Consider the following 18,924-nt stretch of genomic DNA (forward strand, 5'->3'; position numbering starts at 1 on the left):
TGACCTGCCCGCCGCCCTCCCGCCCCTACCCTGCTTAGGATCGGCCTCCTCGCCCTCCTGCCGCTGCTGGTGGATCTCCTTGTGCTGCTCCTCGATCACGGCCAGCAGCTTCTCCTGCTGGTCGAGCAGCCGCTTCTGCTGCACCTGCTGCTCTTTAATCACCTGCAGCAGGACGGCGTGGTCGAGCATCTCTGCCTTGCCGGCTTCTGGTGTGGGAAAACGCACAAGATCAGAGACTGCTGGAGAATGCAAAGCCCGCCAACTGGCGGGGGGGTGGAGGCGTGACGCAGCCAGGGGCACGTGCCGCGACGTCTCACTACCCAGTCATGCTGGCTCCGTGGGCACAGCAGAGGACCCTCTCCCAAGGGGCCCAGAGCCCCCCACTCCCTGCGCTGACAACCAGGGGGCCGAGAAGCAGCAGGCCAGAGTGCCCAAACACTGTGGTCGTGATCTGGGCTGGGCGGCGTTTTTTTTTTATGCAATCAGTTCTACAACAATCGTGTAATAAAAAAATACACTATGAAATTTTTTGAAACATAACATTAGTACTTCAAGAAATTCCCCCAAGGTGAAATGTTAAAACCAAACTGCAACCACGTTGTATGTTTTCCGCTTAAGGAGGACGTGAGGACTAAATCGTCAGGGAGGCCAGCGTCGCCGCAGCCTGCAGCCGCCCCCAGTGAACCGCGGGCAGCTGTGGCTTCCTAGAGCCTGGACTTCAGGGCGGCCACGTGGAGCCTTGGGGTGCTGCGTGCTGACCACCAGGAGGCCACCAGCCGGGTGTGGTCCCCCCAGAGACTGCACGGCCAGCTGTGGGCAGATGCAGCCGAGCCACCTGGAGTGCTGTGGCCAGCGCCTGGGCGCGTGGGGAGAACAGGGTAAGGTGCGTGGGGCCAGGAGGGTGGCCTGCCCTGCCCTGGCTCTCCAGCTGGGTCCCAGCTTCCCACTGGGCAGGACACTGCCAGGAAGCCCAACCCGAGACCCGAGCAGAGGGGCCCACCGCTGGGGGCTCCGTCCTGATCACGTGACGCAAATACCTGCTGACACCCTGCCACCTCCCTTGGACCCCGAGGGCTGGCCCTGGACCTGGGGGGGGGGGCAGGGACCCCCACCCAGCCAAAGCGATGCAGGACAGATGCAACTCAGCACAGGATGACAAGCGTCCCCTCGGCAGGGCCAGGGTGTGGGGTCTGGACCCCTGCCCAGTTCTCAGCACCACGGGCCTGGGCTGCTGGGGACAGAACTGCGCATGAGGGTCAGGGTCTGTGGCCGCGCCAACGTGGTGCCGCGCAGCCCGGGCTGCCGGGAGGGCAGCCACAGCCTCTGCCAGGAGGGGCCAGCTGGCGGGGAGGGCCTGGAGCCCCGCCTCTGTGGTGCCGCGTGCGCACTCCCAGGCCGTACCTGCGACGACCTCTTTAATCGCGGCTGTTCAGTCCCGTTGAGAAGCAGAAGGAAGAAATGCAGGTTAGGGAACCACGAGAAGTCTTTTGTCAAAAGAAAAAACCAACGCGTCCGACAAGCTTAAATGGCGGATCGCAGCAAGTGGGATCCATGACCACAGCCGTGCTGACCAGAAGCAGAAGACCAGCACACGGCCCACCAGGCAACCGCCCACCGCGAGGCCCTGCGCGCCCCCCGGTTCCGTCCTCCGAGCCTTCAGGCCCTCACGGGGTGACCGGGAGCACTGCAGGGGCGTCTGAGGGCCAGGGTCTGGAGCAGGCCCACCACCGCCCACAGGGGCTGCTCTGCCTCGGCTTCCCGCTGCGGGGCCGAAGGCCATGAGACCCACTGGGAGGCCCGTTCTGTGCGGGAGTAGCTTCTACGCCGGGTGAGCCTGCAGGTGCAGGCAGTGGCTCCCATGGGCTGGCCCAGAGGCACATGTGGCAGCTGGACACAGAGGCCAGGCTGCCTCGGACCGGCTCCAGTGGGACCCAGCAGTGGAGAAGCCCCCACCCTGCAGCAAGGGGGTCTCTGCAGCCCAGGCATGCTGACCCCTGAAGCTAAAGCACGGGGCAAGGTGCCCCCAGGTGAGGCCAGGCCAGGCGGGCGCCACTGGCCGCGGCTGCGTCCACAGCTCAGAGGCCCCGTGCAGGCTGAAGGCCGACCTGACGTGAGCAGGGAGGGTGGGAGCAGTCGGGGAGCAAGGGGGCTGGCCGGGCCGTGCAGCTATGCAGGAGCCGAGGGCACAGGTGGAGGCAGAGGGCGCCGCTGCAGGGTGGCACCCAGACCCACCGCAGGAACGCCTGCCATGCCAGCGGGTAAAGCAGGGCTCTCACATCTGCAAACCTGGTCTGTTTTAAGGACTGGGAGGGTTAGAAAACTGAGAGTCTCTGTTTAAAATGTGGTAAAAAACTGCCCCCTGGGTCACGGGACAGTGACAGGTCTTAAGGGGGGAAAGGGAGATGTTTCCGGGGACGGCAAAGGGGAGCTGCTGGGGTGTCTCCAAAGGAGGGAACCTCCAAAAGCAGCTGCCAGGGGCGACCTGGAAGGCTCCAGAAAGGGAGAGAGGAGCCCGGGCCCCTGGGGCAGTGAGGAGGCTGCGGCCTTACCCTCCAGCTTGTTGCCACCGCCGTCCTCGCCCTGTCCCCCGGCGTCCCTCTGCAGCCCGGGAACGGGCTCTGGCTTGTCCGCCAGGGCAAGAACCTTCCCACCTGCAGGCACAGGGGGGACGCTCAGCTTCCAGGCGTCAGAAGAGGAAGGGGCCTGAGCAGGGGAGGGGCCTGCGGCGGCAGCAGGTGCTGCGCACGTCGCTCTGCAGCCGCCCCTCCTCCGGCAGTTACGCTCAACCTGACGACTACCAGGGAAGTAATAAAAAAATATTTAACCATCTTCTAGACGCGTGGCAGCGAGCCAATGCTAACTACCTTCGCCAATTAAAATGCAAGCGCCGTCCTCCGCGGCGCTCAGATGGGCACTTAACAACGTGTTACCTGTCAGGCGGGCCCGCGCCGTCCCCGTGTGCACCCAGACGCACGAGAACAGCACGGCGCCTGACATTTAGCGGCCTCGCCGACAAGCGAGTGACAGTTATCAGAGTTGCTGTCAAGCCACCAGCCTCCCCGGCAGCTGCCGGGGCGCCGCGTTCACATGCTAATCCCGCCACGCGGGCACGCCAGCCCCCGCCCCCAGCCCTCTCCCAGCACCAAGCTGCACGGCGGCAAGAGGGCCTGGGGGGCCCGGCAGGCACCTACCCAGGCGGCTCTCCGCCACAGCGGGGCCGGGCAAAGCGAGGCCGTCCACCTTCTCCCTCCGGCCCTTCTCCTTGGGGGGTGCCTCCTGGGGCCCGGCCTGGGGACCCCGGCCACCTGCCCCCAGGTTCTCGCCTGCGGGGGGGCCGGGCAGCTGGCCATCTGCCTCCGGGACCTCCTGGGGGCCGTCGGGGGCTGCACCTGCTCTCTGAGGGGCGGGGGCCTCTGCTGGCCTCTTCCCGGCGCCCGCCCCCTCGGGTGCCCGCTTCTCCCGCTCGGAATCCGGGGTGGGGAGCGCCACCTGGCCCCGGCCCCCGGGTGCCTTCCCGTCCGTGTGTCTGGACAGCTGGTTCTCTGCTGGCCCTTCCTGGTCCTGACCTTCATCCACCATCACCTGGTCGTGGGGCACGGGGGGCTCGTGGCGGTGGGCCTCCCCCATGGGCACAGCAATCCCTGCGAGGAGAGCGTGGGCTGGAGGGAGGCAGCCCCACCCCCTCCCTGTCCTGGCACTCTGGGGCGGATGCAAGCAAGGGCGCAGGGCGGCCGGCCAAGGGGGCAGGGTCAGGCTCGCAGGTGGTGCTGCGGGGGTGAGGAGCCCCCCCCCCCCCGCCCGCCCACCTTGGCCCGGCCGGTGCAGCTGTGCCTCCTCGCGTGCCTGCCGGCCGTCCTCTCCAGGCACCGCCTTCACGGGGCTCTTGATCTGTGCCTGCTCCGGCTCTTTGCCGCCCGGCGGCTCCGGCTTCTCCACGGCCGCCTCCGCCGCTGGCTTCTGGGCTGTGGGGACAGCTACTGAGCAGCGGCCACAGGGCCTGGGGCGACCGTCTCCGGACTAACCACATCTTGCCAGCGAAATGGCCACACTTAAGCGGTTTTTTCCTTTTCAATCGTTAGCAGCCCAGTAATCCAGAAAAACACATTTTTCATGTGCGCTCGTAACAGACGCGTGTCCAAGCACAGGCGAAGCCAAGCCAATGCGGCCAGCGGCGCCCGAGGCAGCGCAGGCAGCAGCCAGCAGGGGGCGGCAGGGCACCGAGCTCGCCGCAAGGCTGGGACATCGCAATGGGCACTCGTCGCGCACGCCTGCGGGTGGCGGGCCGAGAAAACACGCCTGGTCTGCTGCAGCTGGCGAGTCGTCGCACACACGGGGCCCACCTGGGTTCTCCGGCAGGACCCCAGGAAGCGCCCTGGGAAGCGCCGGGGCCAGGGACTGCGCTCGAGCCTTCCTGGACGGGGCGGTGGTGGCGAGAGAGCCGGCTCGTTTCTTTACAAGCCACTTCGTGCGCGAGGCAGATGTGGCACAGGCGAAGGCGCCAAGGAGCAGGGAAAGAAACAGCGGCAGCTCCGTGGAGCACGACAGCCGGGGGGGCCTGGGGACCGAGCTGGGGGGAGCCGCACTCCCTGCCCCCAGCCCGCTCTAGCCAGGGAGGGCGCTCAGCAGAGGGGCTGCGGCCAGGCACCCTGGCAAGGAGGGCTGCAGCGGGCAACGGGCTGTGCTGCCCATGCCCGCGGCCCCCGCTCAGTGCCGCCTCCCGCCGAGCCTGGCGTCCTGACAAAAGCTGTCACCCGAGGGACCTGGCGGGAGGCGGGTGAGGAGGGCGCCAGGAGGGGGAGACCCGTTCTGGAGGAGACAGAGCTGCCTCAGAGCCGCCGCGTCAGGGCAGGACACTAAGGGCAGCTGACCGCCAGGGTGTGAGCTGCGGTCTCGTGCCCTTTGGGAGTCCGTTTGGGGCTCCATGCGGCTTGAGCGCGGCTCTACATGGGCCACGTGATGACACAGCACGGTGGGCACGCCCTCGAGGTCCCCGAGGACCACGGGGCAGGAGTACCAGGCCGAGGGCCGGGGATGCGCTGCGGCGTCTCCAGCCCGGCCAGGCCGCTTGGTGCACTGCCCTGGGCCGGAAGCGGCTGTCCTGCTGGGGCGCAGGCAAGACCCCGACTCCATGGTTTGTCACTAAGCCACTCCCTGTGCCCTGCCTACTGGCACCCGCTCAGGCTGCGGCTCTGGCCGTGCAGGAGCAGGACTTCCGCCTTGCGGGGCTGACCCGGGGCTCTCGGCCGCGCCTGATGTGGGCAGACATGGGCATGGCCCGAGCGCCTCTGGGGTCAGGGCTGCTGTGCCCGGCAGGCTGTCGACAGGGCAGTGGCCACGGGCTGGGGTGACGCACAGGAGGGAGGGGCTCCACGGCAGAGGCGGCTGTGGTCTGGCACGCTTCCTAACACTTGTCACGGGACCACCTGCACGTCGCCGCATTTCCCACCTGGGCCACCCTCAAGGCTGCGAGCTGGGCTCCCGCCCAGCCGGGCAGCTGTGGCTCCGTGGACAGCACCGCGTGCTCAGAGGCGCAGGGCCACAGATGCCCACGAAGGGTCCCTTCTCTCAGGACTCCCGCTCTAGAGGTCAGCGCCCCGCCACCTTTGGCACTTCCAGTTACTAGTGGTGACGCACCAGCAGCCACTGCGCACGGTCCCTGGGCCGGGAGGTCCGCGCCCGTGCCCCTCTCTGGGGGGCGCCTGGCACCCGGGCCTGCCCCGGGTGATCCTCATGGGCCCCCTCACGCTCAGAAAAGCGCCAGCGCGGCGAAGGTCACACAACGGCGTCCTCGCGAAGCTTCAGGGCACGCGAGGTGGACGTGCAGGGGAGGGAGGCGCAACCACGCTCGGAGGCTCGCCTGCTCCCGAGTCGGGGTGGGACTGGGTGACGTGTTCAAGGAGGCCGGGCCTGGCGCGCCCTGGAGGCAGGGTCCTCACGGGAGGGGAGGGCGGGGCAGCCGGCCCCTGGCGGCTCTGGCGAGGGGAGCTGCGTGCTGCGCCGGCGTCTGTTCAGGAGGGCTGCGAATCGGGGGGCGTCCGTCGACTCCTCCAAACCACCAGAAGGGACACGGGGCCTGCAGCCCGTCGCTGCTCTCGACCCCTGAGACCAGCCACGCGCCCAGTGGTTTTGGCAAGTATCCCAGAGCCCACAGAGCCCACGGTTCGAGTTCCTTAAGACTCGAGCACGGCGACGAGTTCAGGGAAGCCTCAGGACGCCAGGCTGCACACCAGGAAAGCGAGGACGGGGGCCTGGCCGGGCCGACGGCGGCGGCTCCTGCTCCCAAGCACTTGCCTGGCAACTGGTTCCGCGTTTCCCCCAAAGTACCTGTCCTCAAAGTGGCAGAGAGTATTGCCAATTAGGGGTTTATTTTTAAAATCCAATCTTCGGAATTAGCAGGTGGTGGAAAGCGTGACTATTTTACGACCTCGTCTTTTCAAACACGGGAAACCCCAGCGGCTCAGGGAATCTGGCTTCCTGTGGCCGGGGCATTTGGGCCAGGCGGGACAGCGGGACGCCGGCCTGGGCCCTCTGCCCGCTCTTCACACTTCTGCCGACAGGCGCGTTGCCACAGGCCAGCAGAGGTGGGCTTGCCTTCATCGGGGCCATGCAGGGTAGGCCCAGGCGCCAGGGGCCCCGCCACATGCCAGCGGCCCCCGGGAGTGAGCCCGCAGTCGCGGCTGACACGGTCACCTCTGAAGGCGCCAGGGAAATTAGCATATGCCGTCTCCTGACACCCAGCAGAAAGGAGAAACAGAAACGATGCAGGAGAAGAAGGCGCTTGTGACACAGAAAAAGAACTATTAAAAGGCTCTCAGTGCCCACCGGGGAGCACGGCAGCAGGTCAGGCTGCCCTCACGGCAGGAGAAGGCACGCGCGTGGAGCCCGCGTCTCTGGCACAGCCTGCACTGCCAGGCATCCGAGCTGTCCCCACGTGGCAGCTGGTGCTGCAGAGGGAAGCAGGGACGAGCCCAGGGTGGAGGAGACCGAGGAAGTGGAGGCAGGGTGGAGCAGCAGTGCAGCGGCACCCGTGCCAGCCGTGCACATACGTGGGCAGGTGGGCACCGAAGTCCTGGCCCAGGACCCACAGGGCCACCGCGAAGGCCATGCCCATGCCTGCTGGGGCGGCTGGCTGCCCGAGAGAGGAGCAGGGATATGCGCGCAGGCGGTCGAGAGCAAGCCCCTCAGGCGCCTGGCGAGCTTCCCTGGCTGCCCCCACGGGCTCTCAGAGGCTGAGCAATGCTCCGCCCCACACTCACCGGACGCCCACAGTGCGTGGCTCAGGGCAACGCCCGTGAGGGGTTGTCGGTGGGGGCTGTGTGTGCCTCGGGGACGTCTGCGGGGCTGTCCTCAGAGGAGGGCTGCGTGCACTTCCCAAGGTCGCCCATGGGGCGTCTGCCGACGGGGGCCGTAGCTCGGCAGGTGTGCACAGGCCGTGCAGCCCGACCCCCGAGCGCCTCCACCCGCGTCCCGGGCACAGCAGGCTCCGGGCTGGCAGCATGGGCCTGCCTCGGCACCAGCAGCTCTGCTGGCCGCCGAGCGGGACCCAGCGCAGGGGCCAGGGCGGCATGGCCCAGCCCTGGCTTACACGTCCAACGTCTGCTGCCACAAAGAGCAAGCCTGTTGAGGGCACGGGCCGAGCCGAGGCCCAGCGCACACAGCTCCAGAGGTGCCATGGGCTTCGCTAGAGCCTCATGGGAGAAATGAGAAGCGGGCGTGGCCGCAGAGGGCACCAGGTGAGCCGGGCGCAGCCGCACACGCTGGAGGGACAGGACGCAGCTGCTGCTCCCACAGACCACGGAGGGGTCTGGGGGCTCGTGGGAACTGCGGTGTGGGGGTCAGGGGACTGGGCCGGGGGAGCTGACACCTTGACACCGCTGTCCCCCAGTGCACGGCCGCAGTGACCAGGCCCCAGGGCAGGTGGGACCCCACTGGGCCTCCCGGACAGCCTGGGCCAGCGAGAGGGCGGGGGTGCGCCGCCCGCCCGCCTGGGAGGGCTGTTCTCCCTGAGGTGTGGGCCCCGGCTTCCGGAAGCCCCACTCCACCTCCGGGGGCCCCGCCAGCCCGGGGCGGGGCGTGCGGTCTGGCCTCAGCCCCCCAGGGAGGGGAGGCGCGCCCCGGAGGATCTGGGAGGCACCTGGCCGGGAGAGGGCACTCCACCACCAGGATGCCAGCCCCAAACAAGGGTGCGCCACCGCCCCAGAGCCAGGGCGCCCAGACCGTGCCTCCCCGGGCCCAGGAGCACACGCGGGGCGTCCTCGCCAGCTCCCTCCGCAGGCGCCACATGGGAGGATGTGAGGCGGCCGCCGCTCCAGCGCACGCGTGGCTGACATCCCGGGGCCCCAGTCATCCGAGAGGCCTCGCAGATGCCCGTGGTCAGTGCGACCGCATGGCGTGGCTGCTATCACAGGGGCCCCTGCGCGTCCCTGCTGCGAACCCCCGGGCCTCTGGAGCCTCTCCTCTCCTCCTGGCCCTGCCCGAGCAGCCACCGCCGCAGGCAGGGACAGAGCCCTGGAGCACCCCAGAGAACACTCCCCGCGCAAGCCCACGCCAGGCTGTGCAGAAGGTGGCAGCGCGGGCCGTTGAGGGGCCTGGAAAACCGACCAGCGACAGGGGGTGGCGGGCCCGCGCCGAGGACACAGGCTGGGAGCCGACGCCCTCAAAGCCGGCCACAACCGAGCAGCTGGGACTCAACGCACCTGCTGGCGCTGGGCGGGCCCCGGCTGGGGCTCCCGAGCGCGGCTCCCGCACCCAGGGAGGAGCAAACAGGCAGGTGGGAAGACCCCGGGATAGAGGCGGGTGAGGCTGGGGAAGGCGCCTGACCACCACCCAGAGACCGAGCCGCACACCCACCTGAGAGCCGCGCCACCTCCACCTGCCCGGCGTGCTCAGCCTCCCCCAGTCGGCCGCCGGGCACGTCCTCTCGCAGGTCCATGGGGGGCTCCTGGTGCGCGGACAGGGTGGTCACGGTGCTGACAACCAGGATGCCCAGGCCGACCCAGAGCACCACCTAGAGAGAGAGACCAGGTCGCAGTGCCCAGCGCCGGGAGCGCTCGCAGGCACCACGGCCAGGGCGGGCGGGAGCCGGAGCAGCCCCGGGGGCCGCGCCTGGGCAGGGGGTGCCCACACAGGTCCCACGCTCAAGGGCAGAGGCCCCTCCACCAGGGGCCCTGGGCGGATCCATGGGGGGTCACGAGCCCTGATGTGTGTGGCCCAGGGAGCGATGGAGTATGGCCAGCAGCCTCTCGCCGGGCCTCCTGCAAGCCAGAGCCGCCCTCAGGCCGCTGCCCAAGTACCTGGGCCCCCACGAGGGCCTGGGTAAGGGGGTGCTCTTAGGAGATGCCGGGGGCTGGGACACCTGGGAAGCGCGGGTCCTGTGCGGGATGGCACGGCCTGCATGGGGGCACCGGCGGCCGGCCAGGACTGCGCCCGCCCCACGGGGGTCAAGTCCCCTGGGCCCTTGGGCAAGACGAGCAAGTCCCGGGGGGCAGCCGCCACGCGCAAAGGCAAGGACCCGCGTCCGTGTCATCCAAAGCGCTGGCCCCTGAGCCTCACCAGTCCGGGCACCTCACAACCAACATGCCCCTGCTGGGTGCCCAGGCCGCAGGGAGGCCGGGGGCAGTGCTGCTCGCCCCTCCCTGGCGGCGGGCGGGCGGGGGCCGTGCTGCAGGAGCCACTGGCTGGCAAGGGGACTCCTGCCGCCCGTTCACCTGAGTCCTGCCTGCTCGGCCACAAAACGCAGCCTCCACAGCACACACGGTCACACCCCCACGTGACATGGCTCCGCCCACCCCCATGGCTCCAGCTGTGAGAACGCGTCCGTGCAGGGCGCGCTCCCTGTGCTCTCTGCTGTTGCGGCGCTGGCCGCTCCTGTCCACCCTGCTCAGCCTGGTCCACTCCGCTTCCCCAGGGCCGCAGAATCCAGCAGGCGCGGAGCTGGCGTGCTGCCTTGCCCGTGAAGCAGAGGCAGCCATGGCCAGACCGCCCGCACGCGGCCTTGGGGCCAGCGTCCGAGAGCCTCCTTGGCGAGTTGCAGAGATTCTGCTAAGAGGATCAGTTCAAAGGGAACACTGAGCCTTCCCCGGGCCACCACGGCAGGTGGAGGCGGCTGCAGGGGCGGGGCGCCTGTGCTTCTGCAGGGGGAGCCTCTGCTCCGGCCTCTCCAGGAGCTGAGCAGCTCTGGCAGGCCTCGCTGGGCACCACACAACTGCAGGGCCCCTGCCGTGACCAGCAGCCGCCCCGGAGCAGCGAGTGCCGTGGGGCCCAGGGTGGACTTGGGGGCACCGTCTGGCGTGTGCCCCTCAAGGTCTGAGCGAAATCTGCACACTACGCTACAAGGCGCTCAGGGCGAGCGCGAGACGGCCCTCCTCCCAGCCGGTCTCTCAGCATCGGTGGACGTCCAGTTTCAGTGGTGCACCAAGGCCGGGGCGGGGCACGTCCTTACATTAAGAAAAAGACACGCGGAGTGCTGACGCTGACGGTGCCCAGGTGACAAGAGGGGATTCAAAACAATCAAAAGTTCTTGCTACCTGCAAGGACCACTTCCTGGCGGCGGGCGGCGGGCGCGGGAACCCACCAGCAGTCAACACCAGAAGGCGGGTGCCAGGGGGGCACCCACTCCACCCTCACAGCCAGCCCAAACTCAGGCCCCACGGGGAGCGGCCTCGGTCACCCTGCGGACAGCAGCGGTGCCGCGTCCAGCTCGTTCTCGTGCACCGCGCCTGCTCGCAGGGCTGCAGCTGCAGGTGGCCGCTCCCGGCCGCACGTGCTCCTCCGGGCGACAGCAGGCACGAGCGTGCTGAGAAGCAGCCAAAAGAAAGACCCACCTCCCCCCGTGGGCTTCCTGCAACCCTGGCGGACAAGCCTGCGCTCCTCGGAAGGGTTCCTACACGAGGCAGGATCTGCCCGCACCAGCCGCAGCTGAGGAAGGAGGCAGTTCCAGAACGCCGACAACTGCGCAAGCCCTGGGCCCACACCCGTGTTCGAGGCACCCATGGCTGCAGCAAAACTCCATTCACCCACGCCCCCCATTTGGGCAGTCCCTAAAATGCTTTTGATACAAAGTTAGGGACATTTGGTTGGTCATTTCACATCAGGTGTTTTTTTTAAGGTTTACTTATTTCTTCCCGTCCCCCTCATTGTTGGCGCTTGCTGTCTGCTCTGTGTCTGCTCATCTTTTTAGGAGGCACCTGGAACTGAACCCGGGGCCTCCCATGTGGGAGGGAGGGGCCCAGTTGTGTGAGCCGCCTCCATTTCCTGCTTGTGGTGTCTCTTGTGTTTTCTTATTGTGTCTCTTTGTTGCACCACCTTGTTGCTTCAGTTCGCCAGCTCCCTGTCTTGCTCATCTTTAGCAGACACCGGGAAACAAACCCAGGACCTCCCATGTGGTAGGCAGGCACCCAACTGCTTAGCCACATCTGCTTCCCCACATCAGTTTATTTTTAACAGGGCCATCATTTAGCATTTCCAAGGCAGATGAACCACATTTCATCTGTGACTATGAATGATCTATTTCAGTCCTCAACTTTCCAGCCTTAAGAAAACTGCATACAAAATAAAAACCGTAAACCCGGGGAGGGGTGTGGCTCGGTGTTTGAGCACCTGCTTCCCAAGTACGAGGTCCAAGGTTCAATCCCCAGTACCTCCTAAAAAAAGACCCCCTTCGATGCTGTGAGACGCCGGCCTCCTGACAGAATCCTGGCCAACACGGACGCACACAAGCACCGCACCGTGGAAGTGGTGGGGAAGCCCCCGCCAGAGAGGACTTTAAACCACATCATGCTCAGAAGAGAAGCCAGGACAGCCGGCCATGGGAGGCCCCTGCCTCACACCAGGAAACGAGGCCCCGAGGCCGGCCATAAGGCGGGACACATCTGCCGAGACCGTGGCCGAGAAGGACAGGCCTCAGAGGGGGACGCGGGTCCAGCCATCACCTGGGGACCACACGGGGCGCCTGCAGGTGGGGTTCAGCCCAGAGGCCAGCCCTAGCCTTGGGCAAGCCCACGCCAGCGACCCATCGGGATCCTGGACACCCGCCCCCCAGCGCGGCAGCTGGCCCCAGAGGCCGCAGGGAAGGCCTGGGTGCTGCCCGGCACCTACCCTGGTTGGGGGCCCGCTTGGCCTCTGGACATGCCTGGCCGCCTGGCTCACCCAGCCCCCACTGGCTGGAAGCGTGAGCCGCCCCGCGGTCAGGTCGCCGCTCCAGGCTCTCGTGCTCTTCCCCTGAAGAACGGCCACGGCCCACGGCCCCCCAGGCACGGCACAGGTTGGGGGAAGATGCCTGCTGGGGCGTGGGGAGCTGCAGCAGCACCCCCACTGGCGGCACGAGCGGCTCTCCTGGCCTTGGGGCCAGCTAAGGCCACAGACCAGAGGCCAGTGCGTGCTCGAGGCTCCTCAGACCCCAGTGCCGGGCAGCCGCGGGGGCCGGCGTGCGGGGGGCTGAGTGCCGCTGGGGACTAGGGCTCCTGCGCAACGTCTACGTGCAGGAGCCGGACGTTAGGTCAGAGGCCTGATTTGAAGGCGGTGTGTGCGGAGCACGGAACCTGGAAAAGGGCAGGCTAAGCGCAGGGCAGCGCCAACCAGGGCTGCAGGGGCGGCCGCAGCCTCTGCTGCCAAGCCCACATCACCTCAGCCCGGCCGCGGCCCTGCACGCCCGCACCGGCTCTGTGCTCAGGAGCGCTGCTTCTGGGAGAGGTGGGCCTGCCGGGCGCGCACACCTGCTGACGCCCGCAGCCCGGAGCCTCCGGGAGGAACAGGGAGATGATGCGGCACATCTGGCTGAAGCCTGGAACGGCCTGGGCAGGGCCTCGGGCCACACGCCGGCACTGCCGGAGCTCCTCCAGGACTCAACAGCAGGTTCCCACGGCACACGCGTCAGCGTGGCTCTGGAGCACAAAAAGCCAAGCTGGCGGCACAGGCCCCGGGCCCCGGCCTCGCCCCGTCGGCTGCAGCCTCTGCTGGTGTCCTGGAGTCGGCCCTCGGGGCGCAGACACTGCTCTCTGACCTCAGCCAGGCGCCCCCCTCCTGGCCGCTCCCCTTGGCGAGTCTCTGTCCCTGTCCTGAAGGCAAAGGTGTGTATTCCATTGTGAGTGCTTGAGAGCATGAGGTTGCCTTCCCAGCCATGCCCGGCTCGGGGGCTCCTCCGGGCGTCTAGCTCTGCCCCCTGTGCCCTGCCCCCTGCACCCTGCGCACTGCCCCCTGCGCGCTGCCCCCTGCCCCCTGCGCGCTGCCCCCTGCACCCTGCCCCCTACGACCTGTGCGCTGCCCCCTGCGCCCTGCCCCCTGCACCCTGCGCCCTGCCCCCTGCCCCCTGAGCCCTGCCCCCTGTCCCCTGAGCCCTGCGCACTGCCCCCTGCGCCCTGCGCGCTGCCCCCTGCCCCCTGCCCCCTGTGCGCTGCCCCCTGCGCCCTGCCCCCTGTGCCCTGTGCGCTGCCCCCTGCACCCTGCCCCCTGTGCCCTGCCCCCTGCGCCCTGTGCGCTGCCCCCTGCCCCCTGTGCACTGCCCCCTACGCCCTGTGCGCTGCCCCCTGCGCCCTGCCCCGAGCCCTGCCCCCTGTCCCGAGCCCTGCGCACTGCCCCCTGCGCCCTGCCCCCTGCGCCCTGCCCGCTGCCCCCTGCACCCTGCGCCCTGCCCCCTGCGCCCTGCGCGCTGCCCCCTGCGCCCTGCCCCCTACGCCCTGTGCGCTGCCCCCTGCGCCCTGCCCCCTGCACCCTGCCCCGAGCCCTGCCCCCTGTCCCGAGCCCTGCCCCCTGCGCCCTGCCCCCTACGCCCTGTGCACAGCCCCCTGCGCCCTGTGCGCTGCCCCCTGCGCCCTGCCCCCTGCGCCCTGCACCCTGCCCCCTGTGCCCTGCCCCCTGCATCCTGCGCCCTGCCCCCTGCGCCCTGCACCCTGTACCCTGCGCCCTGCCCCCTGCCCCCTGCGCCCTGCCCCCTGCACCCTGTGCCCTGCCCCCTGCGCCCTGCACCCTGTGCCCTGCCCCCTGCGCGCTGCCCCCTGCCCCCTGTGCGCTGCCCCTTGCGCCCTGCCCCCTACGCCCTGTGCGCTGCCCCCTGCGCCCTGCACCCTGTGCCCTGCCCCCTGCACCCTGTGCCCTGCCCCCTGCCCCGTGCCCTGCCCCCTGCACCCTGTGCGCTGCCCCCTGCGCCCTGCCTCCTGCGCCCTGCCCCCTGCGCCCTGCTCCCTGCGCTCTGCCGAGCAGCCTTCCTTGCCCCAGAGGATGGTCCCAGGGAGCCGTGGAACTTCAGTCCTCCACGAAGGCTGTTCTCCGTTTTCCCTGGACGTGCAGTCGTCCCTTCCTCTCTGGATACGGCTGGCGCCAGGCTGTGCGCTGCCTTTAAGCTACACGCGCCCTCTCCCCGAGCCCCGAGGAGCCCGCCCACGTGGGCTTTCCGAGCCCCCTCACCGCCTCCCGCTCCCCTGGCCGGCCTCGGCGCAGCAGGGCGTGGGCTGCCGTCAGGTGAGGAAGGGGCCGTGCCCGCAGGGCCAGCGAGGTCTCCGGGCTTCGTGAGGGGCCCACCGAGGCATTCCCCAGACATGCCTTGGCACGCGCTCCCAGTCTGGGCCAGGAGTGGGTCCTGCCCTCTGGAGGAGGGTGGCGCTGCTCCAAGCACATGCCAGGCCCTGGGCTGCGCAGGCCGCTCGGGCCTCCGCTACGCCGCCCACTGCGCTCTCAGACACTAAGGCACGTGCTGGTGGTGAGGCACAGCAACATGCCGACGGGGCGCGTGCCGTGGCCACGCTTCCAGCATCCGCATGGGAGGCCGCAGCACGCCTGGCGCTGTGACTCGCCAGGACACCGAGGCAGAGACCGCCTTCTCCACGCATCAAAACGCGCCACACAGTGTGCTCTTGGCTTCAAGGACCACGGTGAAGCGGGGGCAGGGAGGCGCCTCTGAACACAACTCCGCGTGCGCACGTATGAGCTCGTGCAGAGGCCTGTGAGAAGCACGTCCCGTCCTCCACAGCAAGCCAAAGCCGGCCTCAGGTTAACGGTCAGACACCCGACGGGCAGGAAGGCAGCGCCGGCCACTCAGCACGGCCGGAGGCCAGACGGCCCCACGGACGGGGGGACAGGAGAGCAGCCCCCGCAGGGAAGGAGGCGGCGATATTCTCGCCCACTGCGTGGGAGCCCGCAGCCTCGCCACGGAAGGGCTCAGCACGGCGCCAGCGCGGGGAGCCCGTGGCCTCGCCACGGAAGGGCTCAGCACGGCGCCAGCACGGGGAGCCTGCGGCCTCGCCACGGAAGGGCTCAGCACGGCGCCAGCGCGGGGAGCCCGCGGCCTCGCCACGGAAGGGCTCAGCACAGCGCCAGCGCGGGGAGCCCGCGGCCTCGCCATGGAGGGGCTCAGCACGGCACCAGTGCGGGTAGCCCACGGCCTCCACCACAGTCGGCACAGTGGCAGAGGGAAGGCAGCTTAAGAGGCGCAGAGAAGGACCCCAGGGGAGACCAGCTGAAGTGCCTGCCAGGCACCGTTCCTGAAAGGACTGCTCACGACCACCGGCAGAGGAGCTGAGGCATGGAGACACCAGCTCTTCCTAAATCTCCACCTCTGATGCAATCTCAATTACACCGAAAAAAAAAAAAAAGGTCTAATTTCACTAGAATCAGATCGGCTGACTCTACCACTCACGTAGACAAATAAGCAGGGACACCGCGCAAAGTCAGGGGCGTGAAGGGCTAGGACTAAAGCATGGGACAGGGCCACACCGGGCACGCAGTGCGGCTGTAAAGGAGCTGCAGGAATTAAAAAGTTCGGGAGGGCGTGCGGCTGGGAGGGCGTGCGGCTGGACAGACGGCAGAACGACAGCCTCGAGGCAGGCCTGACCACGTTCCAGAGTTCCGTGCACGGCCGCGACACCGCGGACCTCGGTGAGGGCTGCTCGGCAACCCGCATTCGGGCAGCTAGGAAGCCATACAGAAAAAAACTAGGACACCCATTTTGTGTCTTACACCAAAATAAAACACACATGGGTTCAAGGTTTAAATGAAAAAAACGAAGCCAGGAAAACACTAGAAGAAGTGAGAAAAGAATTTTTAAACATTAGATTGCAGTGGGGAAGGTCTTTCTAATTCTGACTTTTCCCCCCTAGGTAAGTCTGGTGGACTTACTAACAGGGCCTTGACCAACTGGGGGATGTGGACCCAACTGGAGACCAGGGCCTCGTCTCCCACCCTGCAGGGCACCCCCGAGGCTTCCGGGGAGAGCTGGGAGAGCTGGCCCCACACGCAGAGCCGTTCCAGGAGCGGTGAGGGCTGGAGCAAGCCCTAGCCCGGCCGCCTCTCCTGCAGGACGCCAACCGGCCAGCAGTGCTGAGCAGCAGGGACACAGCGCAGCCTGGAGGCGGGCCGACTCGTGGGGCTGGGACCAGGTCTGGGAGTGAGGTTTGCCCCAGCGGCCTCGGGGCAGGGGGGCCCTGTGCGCTGGTGCAGACCGCCCCCGCTGCCCCACCGGGCCAGCTCCAGCTGAGCGGAGACTCGAGCGGCATGCAGCGGCCAGGGAGACAGCGGGGTGGAGGGGCCAGCCCCTTCCAGGCAGCGGTGCTGCGCTCAGACCCCGGAAGGGCCAAGCCGCCTGAGGCACGCGGGCAAGGGGAGCTGCCGGGCGTTCTCCTGGGGCGGGCGGCAGCACTGGCTAGAGGCGTGCCGGCTTTGCATGCACAGCGTCCACCCCTCCCAGGCCCACGGGAGGCGGGCACACGGCCAGCAGGTAGGCGAGACCCAGGGCAAGGAAGTACTGACGAAGTGACACTAGAGCAAGGGGAGGCAGTAAGGAAAAAAAACTAATTTAAGGTGGACTCTAGGTTAGACCCTGCGTAACCACGAAAAGAACAGACATGGACAGACACCCAACGAGATAGCAGCAGGAAACGAATCAATGAGAGAAATGCTTGTGTGGAGACCGGCCTGAGCTCGCCGCCGGGGCCAGCTCCGCCCCAGCTTCCCGCCGACAGCCGTTGGGTGCTTAGCTTAAGACCCTTTACTCAAACACACGTACCTCGATGTTCTAGTAAGAGCCCATTTAGCCCCTTAAGACAATGCTGGATTTATATAGAAAGCAGCAAGGAAAAAAAACAAAAAACTAGTAACAGATGGGACAAATACAAAAGAAAAAGATGAAGATTTAATCCCAAACAAATCAGTAATTATATTACCTGTAAATAGATACCTTACGCACTATTAGCAGGCTAGATTGAAACAAAACAAACCCAACGCTATACAACTTCAAGAGACACATCTTAAACGTAAGGGGATGAAAAGATCCAAAGGACAAGAATGACTGAAGCTGGCTGTGCAAACACTGACCCAAGAGCCAGCGGGTCAGCTCCTCTGTTCCAGGTGAGGCGGAGCTGGGGACAAGCAGACTCCTGAGATCAATGTCAGAAGCACCGTGGCCAGGAAGCCGCACCCCCAACACCTGCCCGCTCCTAACAGAGCTAACAGTAAAAGCAAAACTTCATAGACCTGAACCAAGCGCTACGCAAAGCACATCTACAACCACTGAACGTGAGCGTTTTCATGTCTTTCTCGCAGCTGATAAGCAGATAAAACAAGAAAACCAGCGCTGTGCCTCGGCCCCCAGGCCCGGCCATCCCCCTCCTCTGGGGAGGACCCCCAAAAGGAGTGCTCAAGCGGCGCAAGACAGCGCCACGCTGAGGGGGCTGCTCACATAAAGACACCGAGACAAAGGCACGACGCAGGATGGCACGCAGCACCGAGGCTCACAGCGAGCGGCAAGCTCTGACATGAGCGGCCACATAGGAGAGGCCCCCAAGTTCATTTACACCAACTCGGACGGTGAGCAGAGCGACCATGGTGGGGGCGTCTGGAGAAGCAAGGAGGCTTCAGGGCGCCCTGCTGTGGGCTCACCTGGTCAAAGTGCAGTAAGTACAGCCCATGGGCTGCCTTCTTTATCGCACGCGTATTATACACTTAGAAATTACTAAAGTACGTGTCAGTAAGAAAAAGCCCCCCAGCTACGTAAAATGGGCTAAAGGCAGGGCCAGTTGATGGCAGATGAAACTCAAGTGGCTTTGAAGCACATAGGAAGATGCTCAATTCACTCCCAGGAAGCTGGAACCTTCCTTCTCTCAGGCTGACAGGGAAAGGTCCTGGAACGGGAAAGAAGCCCCTGTGCGGGGTGGGGTGGGAGCCGGCACGAAGCAAGCACTGCCGCCCAGATCCCAGTTCTGGACGCCTTCCTGCAGACACGCTCTCACACCCGGGCGCTTGCTCTAGTTCTGTCTGTCACAGCCAAAGACTGGAGGCATGGCTCGATCGGAGCCTCGGGCACAGAACAGCCCTACAAGTACATCCCGTGGTGAGCGTAACAGGGCAGCCCCAGAGATGTGACGGGGCAGCCCACGGGGGCTTTAAGCCAAAGAGGCAGGGCGCTGTGGCCATTCAGCTGAAGGACAGGAGCGCGGGAACGCATGCGCCGACACGCCTGCTCCAGCTCACGCACGTGAACACGCCGGCTGGGACGTCTCCAGGGACTCCCCAGGAGGGGCTGGGTCCCGGGGAGGAGGCGTGAGGCCTGAAGCGAGGGCGCCACCTGCTGCCGGTGTGGACGCGCACTGGGGAGGGCCCTGAGGACACGGGCTCCGCACGGCGGCGGGGACGGCCCCCGAGGTCCAGCGCGCGTGGTGAGCCCCCGCAGCAGGCAGTGGGGGGCGAGGGTCTGCCTGCTGCTCTGCCCAGCCCCTGGCCAGGGGCCTAGGGGCGCCCGGTACGAAGGGCGGCTCGGCGCTCCCCACGGCCGCCTCCGGGGTTTGGAGCCAGGAGAGGCGCGGGCACCCACCTGGGAGGCGAGGGAGCTCCTGTGGGTCCTCCTGTGGATCAGGGCCGGGCAGACGAAGCAGATGAGGCTCCCCGTCGTGGCCCCCGTGAGGGCCAGCACTGTCTCCACTAGGGCGAGAGGGGCGCGGA

General features: G+C 67.1%; 1 protein-coding gene across 5 annotated transcripts in view; it reads right to left on the reverse strand.

Moving 5' to 3' along the window:
* SLC38A10 (solute carrier family 38 member 10) overlaps positions 1 to 18,924 on the reverse strand; it is a 36,956-nt gene that overhangs the window by 1,671 nt on the left and 16,361 nt on the right. Inside the window, exons 10-16 of one of the 5 annotated variants that reach the window (XM_058284869.2) lie at positions 18,797 to 18,903; positions 8,851 to 9,007; positions 3,807 to 3,962; positions 3,192 to 3,641; positions 2,550 to 2,651; positions 1,402 to 1,425; positions 30 to 206 (exon numbers count right to left, since the gene is read on the reverse strand). In XM_058284869.2, coding sequence (XP_058140852.1) covers positions 30 to 206; positions 1,402 to 1,425; positions 2,550 to 2,651; positions 3,192 to 3,641; positions 3,807 to 3,962; positions 8,851 to 9,007; positions 18,797 to 18,903 — 1,173 coding nt within the window. The remainder of the gene's footprint in view (positions 1 to 29; positions 207 to 1,401; positions 1,426 to 2,549; positions 2,652 to 3,191; positions 3,642 to 3,806; positions 3,963 to 8,850; positions 9,008 to 18,796; positions 18,904 to 18,924) is intronic. The other 4 variants (XM_058284870.2, XM_071210840.1, XM_071210841.1 and 1 more) reach the window with 4 other exon arrangements.

This window comes from Dasypus novemcinctus, chromosome 21 (genome assembly GCF_030445035.2).
Source record: "Dasypus novemcinctus isolate mDasNov1 chromosome 21, mDasNov1.1.hap2, whole genome shotgun sequence".
Classification (NCBI taxonomy): Eukaryota; Metazoa; Chordata; class Mammalia; order Cingulata; family Dasypodidae; genus Dasypus; species Dasypus novemcinctus.